Below are 26,252 nucleotides of genomic sequence, written 5' to 3'. Positions count from 1 at the left end.
GGAGGGGAATGGGCTGTTAGGGGTTCAGTGTCTTGCCCAGGGACACTTCAACATATAGTAAACTGTTACTATTTAAATAAAAAATAAATAAATAAATCGGATAAAAGTAGTCATTATGCAAAACGCCCACTCAGACTCTTGATATTTTAGTTGTTTATACTACTAACGTATTTAAATGTGGCACTGTGGTGTGCTAACAAATGCAACCACAAGGGGGAACAAGTCAGTGTCTTCCTGTGCCAGTCCCAAGTCTGGATAAATCCCGATAAATACCAAATTAAACATGCAAATCACAACTTCCAAACCGAATCGGTCGTGGTTAACAATGGCCACTACCAGTGCTGTTAACCTACATGGTGCCAGGGGAAATTGGGCTACCGTTTGGCTATGAACACACCTTCCTCGACCGAGAGAGAAGAGGAAAGCTATGAATGTAGGACTGACAGTAGGGACAGAGGAATTAAGTTTATCTGCAGCAAGACAGAATAAATGTGTGTGAATGAGAGGGACCCAAGAACGCTGAGGTCACAGGGAGCAGAGGTGAAGAAGCATCAACTGTTCAGAGCACCGGAGAGCGTGGAAAAGAGCTGAAGAGGCGAGTGCAAGCAGGGTGGAACAGGTGGAGAAAAGGATCAGTTGTGTTGTGTGATAAAGGAGTATCAGTGAGAATGAAAGGAAAGTTGTGCAAGACAGTGGTGAGACCAACAATGTTTTGTGTCATAGAGAGAGTGGCACTGAAGAAGAGAGATGAGGCAGAGCTGGAGGTAGCAGAGCTTAAGGTGTTGACGTTCTCTTCAGGAGTTAGGAGGATGTTTAGGATCAGGAATGAGGACATCAGAGGGACAACTCATGTTATATGTGTAGATAAATTCAGAGAGGCCAGATTGAGGTGGTTTGGACATGTTCAGAGGAGAAATTGTGAATATATCGGTAGAAGGATGCTGAGGTTGGAGGTGACAGGCTGGAGGTCTAGAGGAAGACCAAAGAGGAGATTTATGGATGTAGTGAGAGAGGACATGAAGATAGTTGGTGTGACAGAAGAGGATGCAGAGGACAGAGTTAGATGGAGGCACATGATTCGCTACGGTGACCCTGAAAGGGAACAGCCCAAAGGAAAAGAAGATGACCGTAGTGTGGCAACAGGCAAACACAGCAAGTAAAGGACAAATGGAACAGTTTAGTTTAGTTTTTTAAATAGGGAAGAGTAGAAACTTATACTTAAAAAATTTAAATTAAACCTAGCGTTCTGCTTAGAGGACATACATGGGTATTTGCATGTGGCAGCCTGTTCATAGCTGTGGATTTTATTGAGGTGAAAAATTGGGTAAAAATGAGAGGTTAGCTAAATTTACAACAAGGGTAAGGAATTAGCAATATTAGTTAATTTCCCAAACATTTCAAAAACATTTTGCTGGTCCACTGCTGATATAAATCCAACCTGCCTATGCATTCTGTTTTAGTGCACGGGGACACAGTGTCTAAACATCAGTTCTGCTCTGATTCGAAAAAATAAAAGTCTCTAATAAGTACCCCTCTAAAAAGACTTAGATTTTTATATTAAGTACCTAAAATAATAAATTGAATTTTCATGCACATACCTATTGAAAACATAACTAAAATGTATATAACAAGTAGGCTAAGAATAAATACGTTAAAAGCATATTGTGAAGTAAAAAGTATATTACCCTCTGAAATGGAACGTAAGTATAAAATTGCATAAAACTGAAAACAGGTAATTGTACAGTACTTAGAAGTACCAGTTTTCACAACTAAAAATAACCAAATAGTAATCACATGGGAAGTACATGGTTAAATCAAAGAAACAGTTTGTTGCTGCATCTCTGCAGCCATTAGCAGAGACCATGACAGAAACCCAGTAACACCTGCTCTAATTTTCCCTTAGCCAAGTAGTCTAAGCCTTAAAACGTCCTGTCGTATTTAATAAGTCTGGCTATGCACAGTGCAGAATGACAGCTACTTACAATGTAGTGTGGGGTCCTTAGGTATGAAAACATGGTCCAAAAAACAAATTACTCCAGTCAGAGCTGGGAGGGGGGGGTCCTGGCAGGTTTGTAGATTTGGCAAGTGCCGATTACTGTAATGGCTTCGCTGCATCCAGTCTGTTGTCATACAGAGCAGAGGAGGCCTCTGTAGCTGATTAAAGGATCTTAAGAGATCTATTTAGGGCCCTAGGGCTGGCCTCAAATAGAAGCTCTCATTAGCTGAATGACCTGAGCTTCTCAGACACACAGGGAGAGAGAAGCAGGAAGTGTGACAGAAAATACAAAGCCAGATGAAAAAAAGGAAGGTGTGAAAAAGAGAAAGAGATAGAGTCGACTGCTTGACGGGTGGCCATGCTCAAAGTTCACCCAACTGCCCAAAAAAGGTCAATGGTCATGAACTCCAGGGCACAGAGTCTGTGGTTCACACGCTCCTGTTACAGCAACAGACGTTGCAGTGAAATGTGCACTGAAAACTGTTCTCAAAGCAATTGAAAGCCAAAAACAACTCTGAGGGCCTAATCTCAACAGTGTCTGGGAAACACAAATTGCTAAACAAAAGCTTTTTGAAACCCACTTTTATACAGCAAATACAGTCCAACAAGTTGCAGTCACCAAACTGCCAAAATCCACTATGTTTGTTCTCCTTGGTCGAATATTAAAAAAAGATTATCAGCATTAGATTTTTGGATTTGGGGTAAGTCCGCCACCAGCTATAAGTGAAAACAAAGAGATCACAGCTGGTCATGATGTCCCTTTGAATGTTTCCTCCTAGTAAATCTGTAGAAAGGGCAGCCAAAAAGAAGAGAATGAAGACAGATTAGAGCTGTTATCTTTAGTCTTTAGTCATGCAGCAGACTCATGGGTGGAGTTACATATCAAGTGAATGTCACTTTGTTGGGATGAGCCAGACAACAAGCAAGACAACATTAATACTAGCTTAATGAGAAATGTTATTATGTTAGGTTTGCATCCCATTACATGTGATGTCAATGTAAGGGGATGCGAAACCCCCCTAACCCTTAACATAAACCTAGAATAACACTCTTGCACATTCAGCTAGTACAAATAATGAGTAACAAAAATGGTCGAGTGTTAAAGTAAAATAATAAAAATTACATTGGTGCATCCACCTTGATAATTTAATTTTAAATGTAACTTTAATTTCTGATCAAGGAACTAGCTAAATGTGTTGTATAAAAAAATACATCTCAGTTTTACTCTTTTTGACACAAATGGGTTGCAAACCTTTTGCACCCAACTGTATACAGCAGCAGAAGGCATCATATTGCGATTAAATTAGCATTTACACTAAAACAGTCGCCCACTATAGGATCAGCGTATTGCGCCCGGCTCTCCCTGACCACATGTCGAAGTGTCACTGGGCAAGACACTGAACCCCAAACCACCCATCCCCATTCCCAGCCATGCAGTGCCAGTCCCAAGCCGGGTAGAAATAGGGGAGGGTTGCTTCAGGAAGGGCTTCCAATGTAAAAATGTATTAAATCGCTATGGCGACCCTGAACCTACAGGATGTGCTGAAAGACAAAAAACAAACTAACAGAAATAAAAAAAGTCTACTAACTTCAGTAGCCCTTCATTTTCATCATCTAACAAATTTTGTACAAAACAGCCTGATTCAGAAAATTTTGAACTAGACCTGAAACTGATGTAAGATTATCTGATGGATTACCAGAGTAGATTCAGGGCTCTGGGTTTTGTAAGAGAAAATGTCTCACTCTGTCTAATGTGTTGAGACTACAGAAAAGTCACAACAATACCAAAAGTCAATCCGTCTGTTGTGCTCAATTACTCTAATGTAAAGAAATGGTATGAAAATGAAAAGCAATCAAATTATGAGATAGTGAGGGATTCCACAAGATTTGCACATATGGATAAGCAACAGACTTAACAAATACAAGAAACACATGATGGCCAAATATTAGTAGAACAAGTGCAAGACCTAAACAGTCTTTGCAGATGAGGAAACCTTTACATCAACTCAATAAGAATTCCCTGATTACAGCTTTGGGCTGCTTACAAGAGGGGGCAAATCATCAAGCGATACAGTATGACAATTACAGATGACTCACTCTGCAGTTTTCTTAACCCAACTGATTTAATATTAACTTTTTAATTGTACCACAACCACATATAATAGGAACACATGTAGTTCAAGTAATAATCATCTTTCACAGAGAGGTGAACTGGTAATCATTTAGTACCACAATACAAACCCCAGCAAAGTTTTCTTTTAATTCCTATTATCCTCATGCCCGTGGTTTGTTTTTTATGCATAAAGACTCATGGCAGAGACAAAGACCAACAATGTGTCTGTATGTGCTCAAGGAGATGATGATTCATTGCTAGTAAGAGAAGATTTGTAGCGCCTTCAAGCTGCTAAGCACACTGGTTAAAGCACATCAGGGTATTAACCCTAGTGAATCAGGTTAATTGAAAATCAAATGCACAGTGAGGAGTGTTTTATCTCACAATGCTATTTTAGCTTTAGGTACAGCAGCAAAAGAAGGAAGAGGATGGCAAGCCATCGCGTGAGTGAATATGTAGCTTTGTGCTGCTGTTATGCATTAGTGTGTGTTTTCTCACATGTAGCTGATTTCTAATGCTCCAAATATAACGATCCTCCACTGTAAAACATGACCCAGATAAGTGCCACCCATAATTTTGCACACACCTTTCTCTCTCTCTCTCTCTCTCTCTCTCTCTCTCTCTCTCTATCTCACACCCCTATTCTGCTAGACCTGCCATGTTTCTTGGAACATGGATTAGAAGACTGTCAAATTTTTTATCAAAAATTTGAACAGTATATCAGATGGGTTATATAATGTGTTAGGTCATTAGATAGGTTTATGACAGATACGAATCACAGCAGAGGTTGCATTTACACAGTTGTAAGACAGCAGGGCTAAAAGAGGATGAGGATTAAGAGAGTAAGAAAAGGTAAGAAAAACAGAATTAAAGAGGGATATGGAGGTAAATGAGGTATTGGGTTGATTTCCAGACATTACCAACATATCTATACAGGAAGCGGCCGAGTCTTCAGTAATGACAGAAGACTAGCACAGCAAAATATTTACATAAATGGTAAATGGTAAATGGTCTGCACTTATATAGCGCTTTTCTACCTATTGGCACTCAAAGCACTTTACACTGCTTCTTATTTACCCAATCACACTCACAATCACACACACACTCATACACCGATGGGGGAGCTGCTATGCAGCTGGCCAACACTCACCGGGAGCAACTAAGTTGGGGTTCAGTGTCTTGCTCAAGGACACTTCGACATGTGATCGGAGGAGCCGGGGATTGAACCAACAACTGTGAGATTGGTGGACAACCGCTCTACCTTCCTGCGCCACAGTCGCCCCAAGATGCCATTAGTGTGGCTGCAGGTAGCCGCTGTGCGATTTGGCTACAAATATAAATCTTGAAACAAAGAGGAGCCGAGATATCTGGCATTTCCATATCACTGATATAGCATGACCACCTTTCTTTGGATTTTTTTTGTTTTCATCACCTGCTGGAGCCACCATTACTCCAGCCTATTGGTTAGCAAAGTCAACAGGGGGCCTGTTGCATCAGTGGTAGAGTATTAGGTTGGGATGCAGAAGGCCATGGGTTCGAATCCAATCCCACCAGGTGTGGCCCTGCCCAGACAGGATTGAAAAAAATAGTAAAAATAAATTTAAAAGAAAATTGGGAGGGCTGCGACAGGAAGCCATCCGGCGTAAAAACGTATGCCAAATCAACGTGCAGATTTGGCATGTCTAGCACATTCCACTGTGGCAACAAGCCGAAAGCGGCTGATCCATTGGCTAACAAAGTCAACACACATGCCAGTTTCTGCCGAAAAATGCTGCTGCCTTTTCAGAGACAGCAGAGCAAGTAATATTAATAATATTTTTGATTTAGGTATTTTTTACATTGGTTAAAAACAAAAGTTTGTATAATCAAATTAATTCAATAAATCGCCCAGCCCTAGTACAGGCTAGGCTATAATAAGAAATGACAGAAGCAATTATTTAGGATCGCTGTGTGCTCCAGAGCCCAAATGCATATCAATGTCAAAACTGTGTTTAATATTTTTATCCATTAGGGGTTTACTGGTATGATACATCACTCAAAAGAAACTGCTGATATCCTTTATGCACCCCCACAGTGTCCACTTCAATCATGAGAAAGTGCCCCGTCTCTGTGGTAATATGTAGCAAGGTTTTTTTATGTAGCCCCTTTTTGTTTGTAACAATATATATTTACACAGCAGGTTTCACGCAAATCCATAGTTAGGTGCAGACATTCAGTAATTCTTAAAGTGAGGAAGAAGACATGGATCAAAAGCAGGTTTTCCTGACCTGAAACCAGGAAAGGTTTTCCTTTTTTTACTTAATTTATTAAAAATTTAAATTCTGTCATTCCAGCAATCATTATATCAACTTAGTGTTTTATATTTCAGATGAAGTAATAATGAACCCTAAGCAGTAATCACAAAGATTAGTGGTTCCAGATTCTCAAATGTAAGGATGTGCTTGTTTACTCTGTCATTATCATCATAAACTGATTGTATTGGGTTATTCGGCTGTTGTTGTGATATAGTAGGTAACTATGGCCTATGATTATTTGTGACGGACACTTATCAATATAGATTAATTAATGACTATTACAGCAGCCTGGGGTGACGACATCAAGAAACATGGGAAACCAGGGTACTGGGCTACACAAAATTAAAGGGCATATTTAAATCTCTGGCACATCTACTTATTGGCCCACATACCATGACTCAGGGTGCTGGACTGTGTGTGTGTGTGTGTGTTCTGGGGGTGGAGAAGCATTGACAGAAAGATGCATTGTGTCTCATTCATATGGGTCACGGGTCACCCTGCCCACTAACCAGAGACAACCAAGCCAGCCAACCCTCCCTTCTCTGTTACCTCAGTGCCTATCAATATTCATCCAGAGAAAAGTTCCAGCAACGAACCAGCCACTGTAAAGCCATTGTTGTGTACTGTCCCTGTCTAAAAGAGAGGCCTGCCTCATCTATACTGCCCAGTCACATGCTCAGGGTCTTTGTAAAAATGAACTGCATCATCAGCTGGCCACTGGTCCGTATGTTTTACTGAAAACATGACCACATACTGAACTCTGGTCATTTTAATATCTTTTATAGAAGCACCTATTTATCTGCCTAAATCTGTATCAAGAATTTCCCAATTGTTTGAGAAATAAAAGCAGACATTTTATGCATTCAAGTTTCAGCTAATTTTAAGTACCATCACAGAACAAACTGATTCAGATGCTACCACACTTTCCCCGGGTCTAATATCTCCAAGCTATCTGAAAACTTTGTTCCCTTTTGTCCTCTGAGTGAACCATAAAGGCTTTTGGTAGGGTAATTGATCATCACAGAACTGCTTCTGTAGAAGGCAATTTAATTTCCACTGCATGTCTTTCCACATTAGTGAGAATAGAGCTTTTGTTTTGTTAAGCTAGCCATGGCACGTAGAGGCAACTCAATCCACCAAAATGTCTTCTGGTTCATTGACTTAATTTACAGCATGGTAGACAGCAAGTGGGGCACTTGGTTACCTTAAGCCATGTGGTGGTCCTCTCGTGTTGAGTAGTGGTGACAGGAATCTGGTGCGATGGTGCCACTGAGTTGGACGGGAGTAGTAAAAGGGGTCAGTGGGTTTGCTTCAAAGCAACGAAAGGACATTGGATCATGGCCCAAATGGGACCAGAGATGTTGCTGCGAGGAGGCCTGGTCCCATTTCCTGTTCAGGAAAGGTATCTGAACCACAGCAAATTACTGCTCAGGTTGTAAAATTCAAAATGGCCATGGTAAAAAGAACAAACTTCAGGTAAAAAACAAAATTAAGAGTTTAAATCTTTCCCATTTTTAATAATTAATTTAATGACTGACATAATGAACATTAGAAAGCCATGTTAGATTTTGTCTGAAAATAACTAGTTCTTTGACAGTGTTTCTATAGATAAAATAAAACTGATTAATGTACATCTTAAATAATTTTTCAAAATATAGATAAATGTTGAATTAATTTAACCCAGTTTTCTGCAGTAAAATATACTTTACTTTGATTCTGTTTTAATTACTTTCCATTTTGAAACATCTTTGTATGAAGTGGCACATTAAAGGGAGAATTCTAAACCTTTCCAAGGCAACGCAAACCAATAGGCACTAGAACTGGTTGCAGTCTGTTTAACATGTCACCATGGTTGCTCGTTTTGGATCAACAGTAGCTCAGGAACCTGGGCTTGGCTGGCAGATCCACATCGAATGTGTCTACTGGTCACCAGGAGGGGGTCCTGGGGTGAGGCAGAGAGCAGTTATATTACCCCAACTCAAAGAAAGCCAGATTAATTGCCTTCCAATTAACACTAGGGGCTTGGAGTGAGAGACAGGTAATGAGAATGGACTTTGAAATATAGCAACAACAAGTAAAAAGAAGGGTAAATATCCTTTTGATCTTACCTTGGGCAATCAAGACTATAGCACAATTTGTATTAGATGAGGTAAATGTGGAGGTTTTGTTTTTCCTCTAGTCACCATTACACTCAAGACTAAGAGCACAAAGTAAATACGCATATTATTAAACAAACAAACAAAAAAAATATTGTGTTACTATATATTGTGAACATGTAAGAAATATAATGAAGAGGAATTTGGGGGTGGATGGGGTTTACCGAGGAATGTACTGTACACAACCTTTTAATCCTGATATGTAAGAAGATTGCATTTTAGTATGTATGTGTCTGGAGGCGGGGTCCGTGCTACCCTGGGCTGACCTGTAAGCCCCTCTGTTCCACAGTTGCTGGTGCATGACGCTTAGCTCTAATGCCTGTAACACTTCTTAGATCAATCTGGTACAGTATAAATAGAAATATTTATTTCTATTTAACAATTATTACAAATGACAGAAAATTTGGTTCTTGGTTAATTTGTGGTGTAAAAAAAAAAAAAAAGACGATAATTACCACACTTCAGCATTAAAGACTATACTACATCCACTGATACCAGGATCTGTGCACTTAGACCAAGAAAACAAAGTGACAATATGCAAACAAGCATTATGTATGTCTGAGCAAATGGTTTGACAAGTGGGACCAAATCAGCAATGGGTTGTCCCGTAACTGCCATAGATTTAGTCTATATAATCTCTATTAGCAGTAAACAATCTCTGATTTGTTTTCCACTTTTCTAAACTGCAGGAGAAGTAAAACAAGATTAGCGAATTATAATCATGTTGATTACCTGGGGGTCAAGTTTGACCCCCACCTGTCATTCGAAACACATCTTCAACACCTCTGTAAAATTGCATTTTTCATCTCAGAAACATAGCTAAACTCCTCCCCTCCCTCTCCCTCTGTGACGCTGAATGGCTGGTCCACGCCTTTCTCCAGGCTTGACTACTACAATGCACTTCTCATTGGAATCTCCGGCAGGAGCCTTCAAAAGCTCCAATATGTTCAAAACAGCGCCACCGGGATCCTTATGAGGGTGAGGGAACACGAACACATCACTCCTGTTCTCCGGACACTTCACTGGCTCCCCATCCACCTTCGCATTGATTACAAAGTCTGTCTATTTACCCAAGAGTGCATAGATGGAAACGCCCCACAGCATCTTAAGGAACTCTTCACATTGTAATCTACAACAAGACACCTTCGTTCCACCAACACTTATCGCCTCTACCCCCCCAGATCCAAACTCCACACAATGGGGGACTGAGCCTTCCCAGCAGCTGCTCCACGGCTCTGGAATGCTCTGGCTGAGAACCTGAGTGCACGACAGACTGTGGACTGTTTCAAAAACAGTTAAAAGACTTTTCTGTTTAGAAAAACATTTTAAAAGTTATCATTACTTTTTCTTTATAATGCTGTGTTACTTTATGTTTTACATGTTTATTATGTTTTATTCTTGGTTTATAATGTATATAATAATGTATGTAATCTGCTTGCGTAGCACTTTGAGATGTTAAATGTAAAGTGCTTTATAAATAAAATTTATTATTATTATTATTATTATTATTATTATTATTATTATTAACCCAGTTTAATTCAAAGGTTTACTTCATGAATACACCTTTGATTTTTCCCCGAGCTGTGATAAATGTCAATAAAGGAATGATTTAAAGAATATGGTGGTAAAAAGCCAAGGGATCTAATGACATTTTGGAAAAGGTACACAATGGCAGAAAGCAACTGCATTTGCACTTCCAAATAAACGTGTTATGCTTCTATTAAACCTAAACAATAATGATCTGACGGATAAGAGGTATATTTTCAAAAGGCAATAGAGGGGAAACATCAAACCAAACAGGGTCCTTGGGAATGGTTTCCTTTTTTTTCCCCCAACTTCACAGTACATTTTTAAAGTTTTCTTAGGTTTTAGAGGTCCTTGCTCCTCTGCTTCAAACACAAGCTGGTTTGTACATTTACGGCTAATTTCTCCTTGAGAGAATATTCAACAAGCTGATTGAGTTGATCAAACCAATAGTTTCCTTAATGGACAGAGTTGCCTTTCTGTCAATCAAACAAGGGCAGTGGAAGGCTCCTGTCTCTTCTGTATCCTAGAATGAACACTGACCAGTTTCCTGGTGTCTCTGTTAGCTATTTTTGGTCAGCTTTGATGAAAGTACAGAGGAACACACTGTATCCCTAAAAAGGTAGAGAATGGGTGACAGACTCCCTACTGAGCTGAAATCCTATCAGTGTGCAATTATAGGAGGTGTGTTGATGTTGTGATAAAATTGGATCTGACATTTGAATAACTGTTTGGGTACAGAGCTGTAAAGCTGGCAGAAGAATCCAGACTGATCCACAGTGTTATAGTGTGCACTCTCTCTATACCCACTTTGTTTTTCAGTCTAACATCTCTGTTCAGTGACAGCTGCTGGTGGACAGTTCTGAGGACAAAAACCCAGCATTTCTGGAAAGGCAATTCAGTGACAAACAAAGAAACAGGACTGATGATGAAACGATGTAATGATGAACTGACTGCCATGATCAACCAACCACACCTCATTAATGTCTCTAAACATTTCTACAATGCTGTACACTCTCAGCAGATACCAACAGCTGCGTGGTGATGGTGAAAGACCAATTCCAACCTCTCATCCACAGTAAGTGAACTCTAGTGAGATAAGACATTTGTGACTATTTTAGTGCTAAATTGATTCGCAGGCAATCTTTTGTGTCTTTGGCAGCCATGCCAGGTAATTAATGATAGCAGTGGCATATGACAGAGACAATCCGTGCCCCTTGACGCTTCAAAACACCTACGCTCCAATGCCTCCACTGGACCTCCCACCTGCTAGCAAGCAACAACAGCAGTACCTCTCCTGAGGAAAGCAATGAAAGAACAGAAATACTGGATGGCTTGTAAAAAATATTCTTTGATCTGCAGTAATGTGCTGTATTGTAAAAAAAACTGGGAGATGCAAGCAGCTGTGCAAAAAAGACACAAGGGCAACAAGTCAAAGAGCATCCAAACCATATCAATGAGTAAGCTAAGAAGCTCAAGGAAGAAATCAAGCTTTTTAAGTTAGAAAAACGTTTCTTATTCAAATATATTTTTCTGTTTTCGGTTCTGGAGTCTGAATCGGAATTATGTGGGGGAAAAAAAACAATGGATATTGGATATTTCATCTTGAAAAACAATATTTCTATATGCTTTAAATTTCAGTCAGATCCAATTCAGGTAAAACACCAGTGTGGGCGTTAAACCGAGAGGGATATAAACACTGTGAAGTGGTAGAGCGCTCCGCTTTACCGTTCTGCTGACAGGTGGATTTAGAGGTATAAGAAGAGATCTAAACAGAGCATGCAGCACAGAAACCACCACATGATGCAGCTAGAGCCAAAAATGTTTTTATACCCGGGAAGCAGTATCTAAATGACTTCACCGTCGTCATGCTAATAGCCACCAACATCTGATACAGACAGCTTGACCTGTTCTCTCATCCAAAACAGAAGGCTGCCGGGGGGAAAATGACTAGCAGCTGTTTAAAAGGCTCTAGACCCAGCCAGCACTAGTTATGTAACTGTTCACTGAGTCTATTGCCCTGAGCATCATCACTTGTATGCAAACATGGACTTCTGTGGATTACACAGCAGAGGACAGTGAAGTTGTTTGCTAAATATATCCCACACAAGAACACCCACATGTGCCCACCACCATATCATACACATTAATGGTGGATACAACATTTGGTACTGTCAATCTGAATGTTAGAAGGCAAAATATCACAGGAAAAAGAGGCTGTGACATCAAGGTCATGGTCCGATCAAGAGCTGGAGAAGAACACAGATGGAGGAAGCACAAGGAAAATAAATCCCTGTGCTATCAAAAGTGGAGCAGCTAGTGGTTCTTACCTTCTCAGGGTACATGCTATAACCGTTCCAGAGTTAGAGTTATGACCCAGGCCCACAGAAAGGAACAGTAAACAACAGAGGTAGAACTGAATAACTGAACTGAATAGACCCCACTGAGCAGTAGAGGGAGGAGAAAAGGGTTATGGGAAACACCCATAAATAAGAACAACCACTATATGAATCACTGAACAAACGGGCACTGTTAAAGAGGTCTGGTGCCAGGCTACAGCATAGTGCTAGTTGTGGCTAGTTGTGGCTAGTTCTGCTCGCGGAAAATAGATACCTGCAGGAAGAACTGTGGGTGTTGTTTTATGTCCTGAACAGTAGTTATTATCAGACTGGATGGTGAGACAGTTAATATGATAGCTTCCTTCGGGGTGGACTCTCCAGTCAGCAACTGCTGAGTGGTTCTGATTTGACTTTATGCAATAGCACCATGTACATTTGCTTAATCTCTGTGAGATTCAAGATTTAAAATCCTTTATTAAAAAATAATTAGGGAATATAACTTTGCACTACTGCAGCTAAATCTGGAAAATATTTTTTTTGTTTTGAAAACTGTAAAGGAAAAAAAAAGCCTAAATCATAAATTTGTTACTAATGCTTCCTTTACTCTACCACCGCCAGCAGCCGTTCCCTGCAGTTATGACAGTAATGTAAGCTTACACTGTTTCCTTGGTGATGCCTGCACATGTGCACTTTGCCAATCAACAAGCTTGAGTAATGGCAGTGGCTGAAGACAGCAAAATAACACCAAATAAAGGTAGTCATGTTACCTCTCCTCTAATCTGTCATAGGGAGAAAGGAGAAATCTCTTTTCCAGGAATGCCAGGGAGCCTCCCTGACAACCAAAATTCAAACACAACTAACAGATTTCTAGGACATTTTAAGTGGACAAATAATTTGCATTTGTGTGCAGCTATGATGCCCTGCCTTTGTACTGTAATAGTAAATGTACATGTAATAATGACAGTGAAGCAGCAAGTGCCATGAACAGTAATGACAGATCTGGGAGCAGTGTTAGAGATATAACTTGATGATGACGTTGACGATTATGATGAAAATAGCAATAGAAAAAAACAGAAAGCCAATCATGAAAAAAGGCAGTTAGGATAAGGAGGAGATAAACAAAATCGATCTTTTTATATGAGTAAGACACAATGATGCTACCATTGTACTAGTAGTTATGATTAACATGACAGAGTAAAATGACTGTCCAGTTTCAGTTCCAGACCTTCCCTGACAGAAGGGGGTAGATGTTAATGACCGTACAGGAAGAAAGGATGTTTTATGGTGCTCTGTGTAACACTTGATAGTGATCAGTCTCTGATTAGATCAGTGAGCCAATAGTGACCATTGAAGATTATACTCAAATCGTGACAGTGATCTGGCAGCTATTATCATTTTATGTAGAGTCAAGACAATCATATCATCCACAACAAATATACATTGAATTATTTTCATTTAAGTAGGCCGGAGTGATTATTTGACAATTTAATCAGCCATTAGTGTGCCATTTGAGCTAGCTGGTGCAGGATTAAGTGGCTGCTAATTATTTTTAGGCCACACTTGAAAAGAAAGAGGACCTTGGAAAACACATCAGATTCTATTTAACCCTGAGTATGATGTGTCAACATCAGCTACTGTCTGAGCTGCTCTCGAAGGTTCAGCCCTAGCGGACTTGGGGATTTAATCCCCTTGTTATATCACAGAGCCATGGATCGGGATAGATATAAAAAAGAAAAAAAAAAATTGTCATCACAGGTTGAAGCTCATAACAGGTTTACTTTCACTGAGACCACATCTGACAGTAAACATTGCAAGTGAAAGACAGTTCAGCATGCAAAGCTGACAGTAGAAGAGGAAGCAACAGAGACAGAGAAAAGTAGAAGAGAAACTAAAGGCCCAGACAGAGGAAGCAGCACCAGTAGAAAGAATGCAGCAGGCATAAGCAGATAAACAGAGAGGCAGACTCTTGCATGAACACAACAGTTGCACTATTCGGTCAAGCTTAGTATTAGATTACTGAAAGGTCCGGTGCTTCACTTTTGAAAGGAAAGCAGACCTTTGTTGACTTAGCTTGCCTGTTGCCTTGTAGTGTGAGTTTGTATGTAGGCACTGGAGCAGGAATGTCAAGTATGTACTGGAAAACAATCAGGGGCCTCCGTTTCAGTCGGTCAGGGAGTAAGACTCAGCACAGCTCCACCATAAGGGATGCAACAGACAGGCAAAGGTTACACTTGTATTTGGTGGCATTTACCAGGCTATTACTGAACAAGAGGCTGTGTTTTTGTGTACTTTGGAAATTGGCTGCAAAGCCAGCTCTGCAGCAAATTTTAGACTCTGCAGGCCAATCATCCTTTCAGCACAACCTGTAATTAGCAGATCATTATGGCAATAGGATGTTTAGCTACAGGTCATTTCTGCGCAGTAAACTAAAGACCTCCCAGGGACCCTCAAGTGGGACAAAAAGGCCTTCTCAGCAGCCACACATTGTCCTTATTGTGAACAATACACACATTCAGCATCACATTGGAGAAAATTCACATAACTGGACAATAATGATGCAATTCACATCACCTACATAGCAGGTACACCAGCAGTAAACTGATCAAAACCTTTTTAGGAGTGAATGCATTTTTAATGTGCACTTAGCAGCTTACCAACCACCCCCACAAAGCAGTCTATTTCATTGCACTGCAAAGCTCCTGAAACATATTCTCAGCCTTTGCTCTGTTGCACAACTCAGCAAACATACAAGCAGAACCAAGCCAAAGAGCGCACATCAATCACAGAGGGAAAGAAACAATGGGACATAAAGAACAATCTGTCTACATGTGAACAGATGCTCATCTATTCATGACATTCAATTTTAATGGTTTTCTCCATCTTTAATGGTGACCTTGTAATGTTGTTCTTTCAAGTCATTCATCTTGTCATGACAGCCATTCAGAGGTTTACGGCTCACAGGCTACAAATAATCTCCAGATTCACACAAACATGAAAAGATATCTTTCTGGCCTCCTGTCGCTGGGTCCATCCCACAGGGACTACAGTAGCTCTGTCAGGGCCCAGGGCCCTTACGCTTTGCCCCTTTCGCACTACACCCACAATGCTCTCCCTCTGTCCCTCCTCCTCCTCCTCCCACTATTGCTGCTGCTCAAGGCGCTGCCAGCTAGTGAGCAGACCACACAGCATGCTGAAAGCAGACACACTCTGGCCTCATCTCATCTGCTTCCTTTGGTTTTAAACCTTGTGAGAATCTGTCTGGACACATTTACAAGCCACTTTTGTCATTAAGGCTATAGGCACTCTAAACTGGACCTTTGCTGAGCTTTCTGTTGAAAGAGGACATGCAATTGTGGAATATAGATTATTTTAGGGGATTGACTCATCCATCATGTATGTGCAATATGTATATGTGCTCAATGGCAATAAAGGTTCTACTATCTTGTGATCACAAGGAATTACTCGTTTTAATTTTGACATGGAGAAAAGCATGTTACAGTGTTTTAAAAAAAGAGGATGGTCCAACAGTGGTTAATATGCTTTGTTGAAGTATGACTGTGTGAAAAGCTGTAAAGGGTGGGGTGTGGGGGCCTCTCAAGGCCTTTCTAATCATACAGTGAGTGGGTATCCCACAGGTTCCATGGTGCAGGGCCAAAGACACAAACATTTCCAGGGCCACCTCATTTTGTCCCCTCTGTGACACATCTCCATGAAAGAAAACAATAATCTGGCCTTTCACACCACAATCCCTCAGAGTAGCCTTCAGCCGCTCATTAAGTCACTGTTTTGAAAAGAAAAGGAGCAGTTTCGCATGAAATGAACAAATCTCATCTTCCCCATTCTTAAATAGATATGAGTAAAAAAAATTCAAAATAACCCAACTCAAAATAGGTCTTTGTGGGGACAGATTGTGTGGCCATGTTTTTTGTTGAATTTTAAACATGCAATACAGTAGCATCTAAAGAGGATAGCCGTAGAGAAGCCCAATATTTTTACGCGAAAAACAGCCTTTAAATCATAGTGTGCCATATTCCTTTTGAGAAAATAAACATATTATCCCACTACAAGGTTCTTGCGAAGTGAAGAAAAGAGGTTTATTTTGCCCAGCATTTGATCTGTGCTTTCAAAGATGCGGTGGGAGGGTTTGGTGACTAAATAGGATTCAGGAGAATGACCATGTGATCACAGGCCCAACCAGTTGAAGAGTGGACTATTAACCTCTGCTGCTGACAGAGCCCCCAAGTCAAGTAAATTATATATGGAAATTATTAACTCTAATATATTAGAGACATCCAGCTAGTGCTAGAGTGGAGGCATGTCAGTACCAACAAACCTTACCACCAGTCAAATCCTCCAACAGCTCCTTCTGGAGGAGGTCCCATATCCAAATTGATTAAATGCTCTAGGTATTATTTTGGCACAAATGCCAGACTATTGGTGATTCCAGATACTCAAATATGCTTCTCTGTGTAATGAAGGATGGTTAAACTGAATGAGTTGCTGTAAAAGGCACTTTTGGAATGGAGTAACTTTTTCTTGGGTCTTAACACTATAACCAGAAGTTTCCCTTTTTTGTGTGTAGAGACCCCATGAACAACAAACCATATAAGATATTAGTACACTGTTTTAAGGAACCTTTTTAGCCCCCATTTCAGAGTAGGTAAGTCTCAGTTGAATAGGAACCATGGTAATTTGTTAGGCACTAAGCCAATGCAACACGGAGAAGAGGGTTCAAGCTGTAATTTTCATTCTAGGACAGGTGCTTTATTAAGTTTCAATATTTTTTCGTGCAAAAAAGTACAAGCCCAAGGCTAACGATTGAGACCACCGCCCAGTTTGTGTCTTCGTGGAGAACATCAGTGTCAGGAGACTTTGATCAAGGCTCAAATCTTCAGTATTCAGCCTAGGACTGCTGATTTATTATGTTTTGTGATCAGTATATCCAATTTTAAAAATTCCATCCAGATATAGATTTCAGCAGTGTGCAGCACCGCTCCTGAAAGCTAATCACCATGTGTCCAACTTAATTCCCTGAAAGGCAAACAGCCTTATTTCAGCAAACCATGTGTTCATTTACCACTAGCTTGTGTTCATAGCATTTTGAAATGTTACAAATAATCCTGGTGTCAGAGTTTAAAATTATGTTTTTCTGACATTTACCTGAAAGCAAAGTTGACAAAACGTGTGTTATTGAATACTATAAAAGGCTGAGAATTACAATAAATCAATATAGGCATGCCATTATGACCACCTGTGCAATTTAATGCCGTCCAATACAGGGAATAATAATAATAATAATAATAATAATAATAATAATAATAATAATAATAATAATAATAATAATAATGCACTGCAGTACATATTTGTATAGAGGAGTGTATATTGCCAATGAAAGACATCTGGTGGTCCCAGCCCTGAACAGAATACATCAAGCAAAACTCTTCAGCTAAGTGATCACACGATGGTGGAAATCACTACCAAACTCTGCTTGCTCAGTAAACTTACTACCAATACTCAAAAAACTGTCAAAGGCAGAAGAAGAGATCTGCTTTTAACAGTTTCCTATGCACTTAAGTCTATAAACAATTAAAAAAAAAACTTCCTTTCTGCTCTTTCTTGCACTTCATCTCTTGAAATGAACAGTTTTCTTATAAGTCTTTATTTTGATGTTTTCTCCTTGACTTGTAAGTCGCTTTGGATAAAAGCATCTGCTACATGACTAAATGTAAAGGTAAATGCATAGCAACTGTCAGCCAGCCTGGGCCACTTTAGAGCTCCCACTGGCAGTGCCAATGCAAAAAGAAAAAAAGGGCTGAAGTGAAGTAGTTCTGGTGAAAACTCTTCAGGAGGTAATCACTAGAACTGTTCAGTCCATAAGCACCTAAGGTCAGTCACTCTTTCTTTCCCAGTTTGTAGTGACAGAAAGCAGTGAAAATATTGGAGTTAAAAAATGTGGGGTTTCCTGCATGGCAACAGACCAAACAGGCCAAGCTGACACAACACCTAAAAGGCACAAAGAGCAAGTGTGTGGGAGTGTGTTCTACCTACCCCAACAACCACAGGGAAAGAAAGAGTTTTGATTGAACCCTATATTCTGTTTCTGTTCCAGCCTGCCAGCACTATTCTAGTCTGACAAAAAAAAAAAAAAACATTGCACATGCAAATGTAAATGGCTAATTGCCACATGGCAACTCTGTCCCACAAACCATTTAGCTGCCATGTGGGCTTCTGAAGTTTTAAACGGTTAGCTTGTTTCCATTCACACTTTCCTTTCCTTCACATGGCACATCACACATGGCATTCACACACACACACACACACACACACACACACACACACACACACACACACACACACACACACACACACACACAGTGGTGCCTATGGTGGGGCGACTAGGGGCCTGCAGATTGATCCTCACTAGATATGACCTAGTTTCTATTCAAGCCTGTCTCTCTTTGTTCACTCCACGGTGGAGGAGGCTGTTGCAGCCTGTGGAACAAAGAGCACATGGAGCCTTCAAACAAGTTGACCCTGCCTAGATACAGCTGCCCCCCAAAACTGGCTCTTGAAGCCAGTGCTGCTTGGACTCCTACTGTGTTGAAGTCTGCTCCATTTTCTACTATGATCTACCTCTGCTGCAAACGAGGGAGGATAGGCCCCAGTTCCTGCAGTCGTCACCCATTGTCTCACAGGGTGTCTCTCAGATATCCTGAAAATGAGCCTGCACTAACCATCTAGGTACTGAAGGGACAAGATAAGAAAGGAAATCTTTTTTAATACTGGAGGCATCAGGAAGTGAAACGAATCCCATATATATTTTAGTTTATACAGATATCAAAGCCCTAACAGAGATAATATGCCTCAAAACATAGTTTTGTCAATTCCACACTGCTGTAGTACAAGACCATAAGAAAGTTTAAAATGAAAAAGCAGCAGAAAGGCTACAAACCTACACAACCAAGCAGTTTCGCATTAAATTTCCTCGTAGTAAATGTACCTGCAGACTCAATTGTAGAATCCTTAATTCAACAAGAGAGCTGTAAATAGACCATTTAGAGTTTATTGAGCCCACTACATGCCCCACCCCAAAATAATGCACATCTGCACAAGCCAGACAAACTGCACTTTAAGGGGAAGCACCTGCAACTGTTAATGCTTTTGTCACATGTCAACTGAGGCACAAAACTGTTTATGGTAGAGCTGTGTAAGAGCTAATGAATGAAAGTAGCTCTGCAAGAAACAGGGAGTGAAGAATTCAAAACTCTGAACACCACACAAAACCTCTAAATTAATTTTAGGCTAATTTTGGAAGGCCAATTTCTTACAAAAATAAAGTAGCAACTTACCTGCATCTGTTCTGTTGAGCTGCTGCTCAGCTCATCCCCTGACTCAGAATCATTACGGAGCTTGCCCAGCCCCTCCCTTGGCAGATTGCTTGGTGGGGAGGTCTTGTCACTGTCTGGACTTTTGTTGTGGTTGTTCCCCACTTTGAGAGGAGGAGAATCTGCCTGTGTCTGTGACAACATGCAATTGTTTGCATGGTGATGGTTGTTGTTGTTGTGAAGAAGTACAAGTTCAGCTACCACCTTGCAGTGATGGGGACTCCCCACATTCTGGTTAGCATCCTTGGGCAGGGCTGGCGGTGTGACACGATCAGATGATGGTGATGGGGTAGAGGATGGCGATGGACGTCCAAAACTAGACATTTCAGGATGGGGTCTGTTGAGGTTTTCATTGGATGCTTGGCAAATATCCAAGACAGTTGGCTTGGCCCTTAAAGTTGGCTTCTGGGGAGGCAAAAGAGCCCGGCGTACCTCTTTGACGTACTGTGCTGGTACATAAAAAGCTTTAGTGCCTTCCTCCTTCTTTACCTGCCACCAGTCTTCGTTGGTCTTCTTCACCAGCATGTAGCACTCTCCCTGGCGGATGGTCACCATCTTGTCTTTGGCCTTATACTCATAGTCATACTCCACCTCGATGTAGACCTGGCCTGGGGCAATGGACAAGCCCTCTCTGTCAGCCATGATTGCCGGAACAAGCACTGGAACTGTGACCTCAGCTGCTCAGTGACCTGGCGGGCTTCTCATGTCTGACTGGTGGAACTGTAAAACTGAAGATAAGAAAGACAGGATTTGTTTTTAATCTTTCTCTTTATTTCCCCTAAATGCCATGAAATGCCATTATTTAATCAGTCATTAAAACCCACAAACATGCTCCCACTTTATGGTACAAACCTCCCAGACAGTCACACCCAACCTCACCTGACTACCATCACCACCACAAAGTGCTTCTGCTACAACACACTCAGAATATGACACAATCAACTTGCACACAGCCATACTCCACTGCTGAGTCGAGCGAACAACACCGCAGGGCAACCTCTCCCTTTGATTATCAGAAACCACAATAGACAGCAAACACTGTTTGTTCTGGTAACCTACACCACTGCTAAGGATATCCAGCTGGGTAACATGATCACCCTCTGCGGAACTCAAGGTGATGACAACATGACCGCACACGCTGATGCTGCATGGGACCCTACGACTACAACGAATTCCTGGAGCTTACATTCCTCCAGAGACTGCATCCAAAAATAAAGTTTGTGTTGGTTTATCCCACACTGCTTTTTGACATCATTACTCATTGATACGTTTACAAGGCACAGTCACAAACCTTTAAAGGGCTATGAGGGATCTTCTCCATATTTCATACGCACTAAATGTGTGAGTCACAGGACAGCTGGGCTCTCACTATTCCTGCAGGGGTTGTTTTAGGATGAGGCCTGTCATTGATCTGTCTTTCAGATCCATCTTTTTGTCGGTAACCTAAATAAATACTAGGGTGCTCCCTCAGCACTGGTGCTGCTACTGAGCACGGCTACTCTAATATCAAATTTTCCTTTTACCTCCCTGAAATAGCAGCTGTGGTGGACTGACATTCTGGAAGTGGAGGCGGTAAAAGCAGGTGCTGTTAGTGGTGTGAGAGTAGTTCAGTCAATCTATAAGGGGTTCATCCTTATGTAAACGAATATGTACACACACCCTGCAGCTCGGACTGACAGTTACACACCCAGAATAGATTTACAGTGGTGAGAGGCGTCTGAGCCAGAGTAGGAGCCCATGAGAGATAGGCTTCATGTTCATTAAGTGCTTAAATAGTTGTTTTATCTGTTTCAACACCATGTGCGCACACACACAGAATTGCATAACGCCATGGTTTTAAGCTTGTGTTCCTGACAGCAGCCCAGTCCGTGCTTGCCCAAATACAAGTTTCATCCATGATTCCAGCAAACAGATATTTATGTGCTCCGACCTCTAAAACCCCACAGACAAAACGTACAGTTCACACTATCATAGGAATTGCCAGAGATGTAATCAGTAGTCTGACAGACCTTTGAGTCACACACACGATAAGGCTGCTATCAGTGATGTTGAACGACACAATAGTCATGACTCTACCACCTCACATGTGAGACTGCAGCGTTACCACACTGAAATAAAAACGGATGGCATGGCTGCTGTGAGTTTAGCGTGTACTATTTCTCTGATAAAACAAATAAGTGATACATTTGTTAGTCGGTCCAAAGATAACTTTATCTGATAAGATTCCCAAATACGCATTAATGTAGCAAAAATCATTCGAAAGACCTGCTTATTGTGCTCATAAGTCAGAAAAGGCAAATACACAAAATGTAATAATTATACAATTGATCTAGAGGCATCAAACCCCTGAGGTATACCAAAGAGCAGAGATGATGGCTGAAAGTCAAGGATGATATCACTCACTTTGGCAGGGTCCCACAATTGAGTCACAATGACTAAAGTACTGTTAACTATAAATTAAGACTGACTTGTTAGGCACAATAAGGCCAAAACATCACTCTTCTCTCTCTCTCATTTGCCTCAGCTTTGGCAGAGGACCAGAGAGAGTAAATTTCACTGGAAATGAATGTCACTGCATGGTGTCGGAAAGTGAAGAATGTACACACAAGTTGGCTGCTGCACAGAAGAGTGCAGCAGCCAACTCGTTTCTCTTTGAAGACTCAAAAGGTGCAACTAAAAGCAGGCTATCACTGAGAACAATGGTGCTATTTCTATCAAAGGTTGTTATTCTATGTACAACACAAGTCAATGCAGTTATGTCAAGTATTAGCGTTCATTCCTAACTTACTATTGGATGTCTGAATCTTTTTAAACTTTAGTGGGCGCAGGGCGACTGTGGCGCAGGAAGGTAGAGTGGTTGTCCACCAATCTCAGTTGTTGGTTCAATCCCCACCTCCTCCAGTCACATGTTGAAGTGTCCTTGAGCAAGACACTGAAGCCCAACTTAGTTGCTCCCGGTGAGTGTTGGCCAGCTGCATAGCAGCTCCCCCATAGATGTGCGAGTGTGTGTGATTGTTAGTGTGAATGGATGAATGGGAAGCAGTGTAAAGTGCTTTGAGTGCCAATAGGTAGAAAAGCGCTATATAAGTGCAGACCATTTACCATATTTACCATTTAGTGCTTCAACCATTGTTGCATCAATAACTGCCATCTTCACATTTCTGTTAGTGTTTTATGCTGCTACTGTAAAGCAAATCTGATTGTATTTCATCCATTGCCAGATGCATAATTCTATAGACAAGCCAAATTAGCAGCAAGAATGTCTAGCATACCTATTCTGGTGAAATAAATGCTTAATCACAATTCCCACTTAGCTCTGACTGAAACAGTGGCAGTATAACAAAAAAAACCCACTAGTATACACCAATCAGCCACAGCATTAACACTGGTAGATGTAATTATGTCATGGGGGACAAAGTTGAACATAGAGCAATCTGCAGCTACACAGAACAAAATGCGATACACTGTGTACAGAAGTGGTACACAAACTCTGACCTCAAATTGTAAAATGTAAATGTAAATGCACCTAAAAAAGTACCAAATCAAACCTTTTACTCAGGTAAAAGCACTAAGCAGATTATCTACAATTTACTTAAAGTACAAAATTAAAAAACACTCCACTAAGAAAACAATATATTGTAAATAATACTAATTATAGGACTTATGACAAAACATTTACAGTCTGAGGGTCAAGGATCCCGGTTGTTAACGGGGAGCTGATTTTAACTACTTTAGGTGCTGACAGGTGGTTAACACCCAATGATGCATTAGCATTCATTAGCTCATTCTATTTTTAAAAAAAAAACGATGTATTTTCTATATTAACGCCACCAGATGGTATTAATGCTGTGGCTGGTGGTGTGATTGGCATATGTCATTGCATTACAACGTAGCTCAAAATGTAAGCATCAAAACAGATCACGGTCTATGCTTTTGTCTGCATACATCTGCAGACAAGCTACTGTAGCAGCAAAACAGCCCGAAACTCGGTTTGCCTTTGTCCCTGTGCTTCATTCAAACCAGATGTGACCAAGCAGCATCTCTTCCGACGTGTGCTGCTGCATTTCGGTGCGTCTATGCGGCGTTATTTGCTGCGTATGTGGGGAAGCAGTGCATAGATACGCTCCTATTCCTTTTCCAACTGTGCACTGCATAAGCCCCGAAAACACGCTGCTTGGGCGTATGAATTGTGGTGTCGGCCGGAGCATGCCTGGGGCAGGTGGCGGGGGTAGCGGTGGTGGAGGTGTGGGGGAGCTCTAAGTGGGGGTAGGGTCCCTCTACACCCCACAGACTGCAGGAATATAACACAAAGGGGTTTAATCCATGTGTATTCATAACAAAGAGCTCCGACTCGACAAGACCCACGATTCCCAGGAGCGAGGGAAGGGCAGGACGTGACGGCCTGAGAAAGCCCCCCGCGGTCGGGGAGAAATAGCCAAACACACCGCGAGGGGGGGAAAAAAAAAGCACAACAAATGTAGGTGCAAGCACACAGACTGGAGCTATCACGTGAAATGCGTAATAGCCCAACTCTTAAAATATCTACAACAACCATTCTCAAAAATATTATCCAGTTGAAGGTTTTTGGAAACCGTGGGAGACATTTTGTGACAATGTCCAGAGGCTTTTCGCTCGGACAAAAGCACCGCAGGTTCACTCGGATACAGCGTGCATAGCAACAAACTAACTCCGACAGAAGCCAATAGCCTCTCACTGACCAACGGAAAGAGCCCACACACAAACCGAAACACACCAACCTTTCACAACTCCACTGGCGTCTCCCTGGGCTCCGTGGTCACCGCGGCGGTAGTTAAAAAGAACTTTCCCCACCTATTTTAGTATCGGTAGCTCCGGCTCAGTCCGCAGCAGAGCTCCGGTCAGTCGCTCTGTTCGCAATCCCCCGCCTCTCTGCGCGCCGGCAAGCTCGGTGCTGCAAAACAGGCCACTTCCGGTTACAACCTTCAATGCAAAGCCCGTAGTCTGCCAGGAGTGATGTTATTTGAGTTAGGCCTAAAAAAAAGAAATTATTCATTAACATGAACCAGTTGACTACATTTGTAATATTAAAAAACCTTCAAAAATTCCACATGTCATTAATCTAAACAATCATACATAATGTGTTTTTTTTATGCTACTATTGCTATTGCCTGCTTTACCAAATCATGTTGTATTTTCGCTGTTGCCTACAGATGGTATGACCCAATTCTCTACCCAGATTCTAATTTCATTTATAATTTTTGTAGTGAGTTTCATAAGTATCTGGCTGCAGACAAAGAAAATGGCCTACCAACCTTGGCAGGAAGCAGTATATATTAGCCAGAAGTGGTTCATTTCTTGAGAGAAGGCTGATTATGATTCAAGGTTGAGTGGTTAGGGTTATGGAAAGCTATAGGTCCAGGCAACAAGCCCCAAAATACTTTTTTTTTCTTTTGCCCTTTGGGCTTATTTCAGGGTCGCCACTGCAGATCATTGTCCGCATGTTGATTTGGATCAATTTTTTACGCCGGATGCCCTTCCTGACACAACCCTCCCCAGTTTCTACCGGGCTTGGACCAGCAATGCACAGCTGGGTATGGGAATGGGGTGTTAGGGGTTCAGTGTCTTGCCCAACGACAAATAGCCTGGACTGGGAATTGAGCCACTGATCATATGGTCCATGAATGATTGAGCTACAGCCGCCATCAACAAGCCCCAAAAGACTTATTACTGGAAAACATAAACAACTTCATGCTGAGGTCAAAAGTCAACTATGTCTTCTGCCATTCTCTGTTATCTGTCTGCAGCCAGGTACTGGACTGAATGGTACCCGTGGGGATAAACTTGTCACATGATTATACAATTTATAAAGAAGCCAGAAACAACCTTAGGATACCACCCTGATGACTGTAAGTGGTTGGTGAAGCTGTGATAATCTGTCTAACTTAAAGATTGTTGATTGCACCTCTGAACCGTGTAAATACATTATAAGTGATAAGAATACTACAATCTACAGTAACTCTCTCTACTGAAAACCGTGACACACAAAATTGTGTACAAACTACTAACATGTTTAGGCTCTTTGCTTTTATTTTGAAGGGAAGCTGAAGTTTAGCCAGCGCACTTCCGTTCAGCTTGTTGCAGTTGTGCACGCTTGTCTCTCGCTCCCGCCCCACAGCTGATAACCGTCTGTTACTGCTGATAGACGGCATCCAGAGCCCAGCAACCGGGCTCATCCCCCGCCCCCACCGGCTCACGCCTCGGTCCTTCTACACCCAGAGACACCTATTTGACTTAACGGTCCTGGATCAGTTTCAATTGAACTTTTAATTAGGACCATAAAATGTCTACGTAAGAACAATGCCTTTGGTGCCATCAGATCTCATTAATTGAAAAGATTTTTATTTTCGGATTTATTTCTGCAGGGTAAACATATAGAACAATAGGTTCTCTGGTCTGTATCAATCAC

The 26,252-nt window shown here is 41.3% G+C and overlaps 1 protein-coding gene across 11 annotated transcripts in view; it reads right to left on the bottom strand.

The window, feature by feature from the left end:
• arhgap12b (Rho GTPase activating protein 12b) overlaps positions 1 to 24,722 on the bottom strand; it is a 52,960-nt gene extending 28,238 nt beyond the window's left edge. For 9 of the 11 annotated variants that reach the window (XM_067486450.1, XM_067486453.1, XM_067486456.1 and 6 more), the window contains exons 1-2: positions 24,565 to 24,722; positions 19,772 to 20,535 (exon numbers count right to left, since the gene is read on the bottom strand). In XM_067486450.1, coding sequence (XP_067342551.1) covers positions 19,772 to 20,449 — 678 coding nt within the window. In that variant the 5' untranslated portion in view covers positions 20,450 to 20,535; positions 24,565 to 24,722. Of the gene's footprint in view, positions 1 to 19,771; positions 20,536 to 22,595; positions 23,057 to 24,564 lie in introns of those variants that run through there. The other 2 variants (XM_067486451.1, XM_067486452.1) reach the window with 2 other exon arrangements.
• Between the last annotated feature and the right edge of the window lie 1,530 nt (positions 24,723 to 26,252).

The sequence above is a fragment of the Channa argus genome, chromosome 19 (assembly GCF_033026475.1).
Source record: "Channa argus isolate prfri chromosome 19, Channa argus male v1.0, whole genome shotgun sequence".
In the NCBI taxonomy this organism is placed as follows: domain Eukaryota; kingdom Metazoa; phylum Chordata; class Actinopteri; order Anabantiformes; family Channidae; genus Channa; species Channa argus.
Note: the sequence above shows the minus strand (reverse complement) of the source record. Positions and strands in the feature narration are given on the sequence as shown.